The sequence below is a fragment of the Myotis davidii genome, unplaced genomic scaffold (assembly GCF_000327345.1).
Source record: "Myotis davidii unplaced genomic scaffold, ASM32734v1 scaffold600, whole genome shotgun sequence".
Taxonomy (NCBI): Eukaryota; Metazoa; Chordata; class Mammalia; order Chiroptera; family Vespertilionidae; genus Myotis; species Myotis davidii.
Window position 1 is genome coordinate 188180 of NW_006291976.1, and position 6124 is coordinate 194303.

The window sequence follows — 6124 nt, forward strand, 5'->3', positions numbered from 1 at the left end:
ACAGCAATGGCTGATCCTCAGTCCTACGCTAAGAGGCCCCAAGTTTCAGTGTCCCGGTAATCACTGCCAGCACCTCTGAGAGAAAGCCGCCCTCGCATTCCAACGGGTGCCAGACAGTCCAGTTTCCCCCCATATGAGTCTGGGTCCCCAGAGACTCGCCTGAAACTGGAGATTGGAGTTCAGAGCCCTCGGGAGCTTGAGACTCCCTCCGGATTCCAAAAGACCGCCGCGTCCTCGGGTGCCAGCCCCTTTCCGCGCGCGCGAGCCCCGTACCTCTGCGCTTCTCTCCTGCAGCTTCTCTGGGTCTCAGTGTGCCTTTCCTTCCTTCTAGTTGTAGAGTTTACAGTCAGCCAGGCTTCCTATGGTTCTGGACGAAGTCCGTATTGTTTCTCTGAGGTATTAATCAATTGTTGTGAGCGGCCTTAATTTCCCGGTGTTTATCTCTGCCGCCATCTTAGTTTCTCCCTTAATTATCTTTTTACTAGAGGCCTCGTGCACAAAATTCGTGCACTGGCGCGGGGGTGTGGTGGTGGGGTCCCTCAGCCCGGCCTCCACCCTCTCGCAGTCCGGGACCCCTCACTCCTTACTACCCGCCTGCTTGCTGCTCCTTACAGCTCGGCTCACTGCTCCTTAGTGCTGCAGTGGAAGCAGGAGAGGCTTCCGCCACCGCTGCTGCACTCGCCAGCCGTGAGCCCGGCTTCTGGCTGAGTGGCACTCCCCCTGTGGGAGTGCACTGACCACCAGGGGGCAGCTTCAGGGTTGAGCGTCTGCCCCCTGGGGGTCAGTGCATATCATAGTGACAGGTCATTCTGCTGTTTGGTCAATTTGCATATTTGGCTTTTATTATATAGGATTTTATCTGTACTTTCAAAATTACATGTCTATGTTTTGTTGAAGATTTCAAAAATTATATAGGAGTATAATTATCCATTTAAAGCCCATCTACTATGTGTTTTTATGTCATTGATCTCCATCCAACACGCAGAAGTGTGACTCTTTTTATATCTGTGAATATTTATAAATAAGACATTTTCGCCCTAGCCGGTTTGGCTCAGTGGATAGAGCATCAGCCTACGGACTAAAGGGTCCCAGGTTCAATTTTGGCCAAGGGCACATGCCCAGGTTGTGGGTTCGGTCTCCCCACCCCTAGTAGGGGGCGTGCAGGAGGCAGCCAATCAATGATTCCCTCTCATCATTGATGTTTCTATCTCTCTCTCTCTCCTTTCCTCTCTGAAATCAATAAAAATATATATTTAAAATAAATCAGTAAGACATTTTCTGTCCTGTTGTTGTCATTATACAGTATTATTAGGGAGAATTAAAGTACCTGGTATTGTCCTTGGACAAAAAGCTTAGGGGAATTTAAAAACAGGAAAGAGAAGAAAATAGCAATGCTTTAACTATTGTATATGGAAGACTCAGTTAAAATAAGTGGGAGATGGCCCTAGCCAGTTTGGCTCAGTGGATAGAATGTCGGCCTACAGACTGAATGGTCCTAGGTTCAATTCGGGTCAAGGGCACATGCCCAGGTTGTGGGCTCAATCCCCAAAAGGATTGAGGGAGAATGCAAACGGCAGCCAATCAATGATTCTCTTTCATCATTCCTCTCTGAAATAAATAAAAATAAAATAAGTGGGAGATGAAAGCCCAGAGCCAGGCATGGCCGGGTCATCAATCAGTGGGACCTTCAGTAGACCTGGCACTTTATGACTAAAATTGCCCCTGCTCTTCTGTTGGCAAAAAGGGGTGAAGAGAAAGGACATTTTCTCTGATTTTGTTTGGCTGCTGTTCTCCTAGTTCTGTTTTATCTGTGGTTCTCAATAGTAACTTTCCTCCTTTGAGTAACTGTGCAGCTCTATCCCTGGGGACTTGTTTTATAGGCAAGTTGGATTTCTTCCTATTTGACTTTTAGCAAAGTACAGCAATCTGTCAGAATTGGTCACACTTGAAACTTCTATTCCCATGAACTGAATTTTATTGTCACAAGAGCTAGCGAGCACCAAAATCTAGTGTACATGTTAGTTGAGTAGTGTTGTTACCTTGATGATGTGACTATTGGCTCAGTGGCACAAAATATGGATGGAAGTAAATAAAAGTAATAAGCCAGTTATGTACCTTACACTGGTAAAGGGAGCAATTAGTTGGGAATCATGCCACTGTTGTCATTAATGTGCCCTTAGTACTTTTTCATCTTAAAACATCAAAGGGAAATTCTATACTTTAGCTTGGTACCTTGTATTATACCTCAGAAACAAATGCAGCTCTGGGTAAAGAGTACAGTAGCTGTTTAATGCCATTTAGATATCGAGCATATTCATATTAAGTATGACTCTCATGGCAGTGTGATTTAACTCAGTAAGAATTGCTTTGACATGAAGATTCATATTTTTTATTCTGCGAAAGATTGAGGGAACCCAAATACTACATCACAAATTCAAGTGAAGAACTAGAAGCTTGAGGTGGCTACTTCTGTTTTCTCTAATATAGAGGTTGTGTTAAGAAGAAATATTTGGGCATAATTATTAATTAGTGATTTAAAATTTCTTAAATCCTCCCATTCTTTCTTCAGTTTACATGTGCTCAGGCATTCATTCTCATTCTCTCTCTCTCTCTCTCTCTCTCTCTCTCTCTCTCTCTCTTCCACACACAACACAAGCACACACAGTATTGTTAGAACTAAACAGTAAAGCTCTGTCCAACAATAACAAAGCTGGAGAAAAAATAGGCAATCCCAACCCCAAACACTTCCCACAGAACATGCACTAAGTATGTTAGACCTCACCTGCTGGGGAAGATGAAAGGATGCTGCTAGCTGCCTTCGGTGTTGTCATTCCCATGGGATGGTTTGGTTATACTGAAAGGTTTAATTAAATATCATTTTATAAATTTTGAATTCAGTACTTCATTCTTATATATTGATTAGGTGTTTAGCAGAACAAAAATCAATAACTAAAAAAAATGAAATAAATTACTTCTTTATTATTAGGGGATTTTATTTTCTGATTGCACAAGTAAGTATAAAGCAGGAAAAAAAATCAGCTATTTTTCTACTCTCTGGGCCATTAGAGTATAGTTTATTAGTAATGACAGATAGCTTAGATCCCCTTATTTGTAGCTCCCCTCAAAAGATTGAATGTCTATGTTTATGGGATAGTTTTCATTTTTAAGTGTGTGATATTACAAAGAGATCTAGATTCTGAATGGTGATCATGAAGGTACCCATTAGAGTCTCCCATACCCACTGCTGTCATTCTTATTCTAGTCATTTGTTTACATTCACTAATTTGAGTTCTGTTTGATATTTGTTAAGGTAATAAATGCTGTCCAGTGAGTTATATATTCTCACTTTGTACTGGCCGTAAAAACCGATAATATCATGGTCTTAGACCATCTCACCATATGAAATCTGTCTCCTAACTTTATGGTAAGGAGTAAATCTATCGCTCTTAATTTCTCATGCCATTTAAATAAGATGCTTTGACTTTCTCTGTTTTAGGTTGGCTGTGATCGTAGCCAAAACCTTGTGGACATTTGTAGAGAGAGGCAGTTTCAGGCCTTTGTCTGCGATGCATTGGCAGTGCCGGTCCGCAGTGGGTCTTGTGATGCCTGCATCTCCATTGCTGTTATTCACCATTTTGCGACAGCAGTAAGTACTGTCTTTCTCTCTCCCAGAACTTGTAGCTAAAGTGGCAGGAAATGTTCATGGATTTTACTAGTTGGGACTTGTATTAGCTTTTCTTTTCTTTCCATTCTCTTGTCACATTTTGCACCACTTGTTAAGAGAGCATGTGGAAGGGAGATGAGTTACATGGGAGTTGTACTTAGTTAAACAGAAGCCTAATGGACTGAATGTTCGTTTTGCTACATGTTTCTGCCTTTTATCCTACCTTGAGACTTACTCATCTTTAAATTTTTTTCACCACTTAATTATATTTGAGCCAGCACTTTCTCCCAGACTCAAGTTTGTAAATTCTCAATTGCCTTGGGAGGACAGTAGGGATGCCTCGTCTTGTCTTGTTTTCAAATCCTCAGTGGTCATCTGATCAAATGGAATTATGTTCTTCATCTTCTCCAGCTCTTTCCCATATTGCTCAATCCTGGCCTTTAAGAGTGACCAAAACTCAACACAACTTCACATCTCCTCTTTCTTCACCATCCACCAGGGAACTATATTTATCCTCTGGCACAGGAACCTTTAGGTCATTAAGCTTCTCAAAGTCACCTACCAAGCCAGCATTCGCTGCCTTGGCCTTGTAGCAAGTGCTAGCAGGTAGATAGATTCTCAGGTAGAGTGGCCAACCTGGAGCTGAGGGTCTCAGTTCAGGAGTTCAAGGAGTTAGCACTGGCCTTCGGTTTTGGGGTGTGCTCTTCCCCAAAAGCTACCCGGTCAGTGTCCTTTAGAGCAAGTTTTTGCCCAGCCATCCTAAGGTCCTTCAGAGCCCGGTGGCCTCGGTCCACAGCAACCTGCTCATCTTTAAAGTTTAGCTGTAAGATTTTAAGAGAACTCTGTGCCTCTTGAATAGACCCCTCAGCCTTTGAGCCTCCTTTTTATTTCTGTTTCCATTTTTCTTTCTCAACTCTCACTCATCCCTGACATCAGAATCTCACTTCCTTCCCATTCAGTTTTTTTCCCTTTTCTTTTTTCAAAAGGAAGGTACTTGCCCTGGCTGGTTTGGCTCAGTGGATAGGGCATCAACCTGTGGACTGAAGGGTCCCAGGCTTGATTCTGGTCAAGGGCACATGTCCGGCTTGCAGGCTCAATCCTTAATAGGGGGCTTGCAAGAGATAGCAATCAATGATTCTCTCTCATCATTGATGTTTCTATCTCATCTCATTAGTCACATTTCGAATTTTAAAGTAAGTGAATTTTATATTTTTTATAGGAAAAAAAATCCTCTTCCTTGGATGTCAGTGATTTCTCCCCTAATCTAAGCAGTAACTCTATAGATCACCCTATGCTGGAGTCTCCAGCAGTTTTAGTTAGTATATTTATAACCTTAGCTGAATTCAAAACAAAACAAAATGGAAAACACTCTATGCTCTATTTTATTAGTGGAAATAAAAATTTCCCTTTTCTTCTTCAACACTATTTTTTGACCACTTAGTAACAGAACAAAATTCCCCTTACCTTTTTTTCCCCTTTTTTGTTTTATAGAAGATATTTTGTTAGATTTTCTGGGCTATTTATCTTAATTGAGAGCAGTCCTACAGTCAGTTATATTTTTGTTTTCTCTCTGTCTCCTCCTGATTGATAATTGGCAACATGTTTTTTTGCTAGGAGCGCAGAATGGCAGCTCTTCAAGAACTTGCCCGACTCTTGAGACCTGGTGGGAAGGCACTCATTTATGTGTGGGCGATGGAACAAGAGTATAAGAAGAAGAAGTCCAAGTATCTCAGAGAAAACAGAACTAGTCAAGGAAGGCAAGAGATCAACAGTGATCTATCAGCACAGGAGCAGTTTGTGGAGCCAATGCCTGACACGGGCCATCAAGATTCAGCATGTTCCGTACCCTCCATTAATGACTTCCAGAAAGGAAGATGTAATTCAAAGGAAGTGGCTAATTGCAAGCTGCCTATTCACACTAACAGGACTTCTTTTCATTCTCAAGACTTATTGGTTCCCTGGCACCTTAAGGGAAATGCAAGTAAAGAAAAACCTACTGAGCCATTTGGTCCAGCAGGAACCCATGACCCAGGCCCTGTGTTTCATCGTTACTACCATGTGTTCTGTGAGGGAGAATTGGAAGCTGCCTGCCAGACTTTGAATAATGTCAGCATTCTGCAGAGCTACTATGACCAGGGGAACTGGTGTGTGATTCTTCAAAAGGTCTGATGGTCTCAATGAACATATCATAGACAGGAAAGAAACACTCAGCCTTTTTCTTAAAAAGCAGACTAAATTAGCAGTCTTTTTTTGCTGTTGCTGTTGTTAATCCTCAACCAAAGATATTTTTCCTTTGATCTTTAGGGAGATGGGAAGAGAGAGGGAAAGACAGAGAGAAACATTGATGTGAGAGAAACACATCAATTGGTTGCCTCCTGCACATGCCCCGACCAGGGCCCAGCTGGGGAGGAGCCTGCAACCAAGGTACGTGTCCTTGACTCTTTAGTCCAAAGGCCGATG

At 42.3% G+C, this 6124-nt stretch overlaps 1 protein-coding gene across 1 annotated transcript in view; it reads left to right on the top strand.

The window, feature by feature from the left end:
• ALKBH8 (alkB homolog 8, tRNA methyltransferase) overlaps nucleotides 1-5981 on the top strand; it is a 55980-nt gene extending 49999 nt beyond the window's left edge. The window contains exons 11-12 of the mRNA XM_006765339.2: nucleotides 3497-3646; nucleotides 5279-5981. Coding sequence (XP_006765402.1) covers nucleotides 3497-3646; nucleotides 5279-5833 — 705 coding nt within the window. The 3' untranslated portion in view covers nucleotides 5834-5981. The remainder of the gene's footprint in view (nucleotides 1-3496; nucleotides 3647-5278) is intronic.
• The last annotated feature ends 143 nt before the right edge of the window (nucleotides 5982-6124 follow it).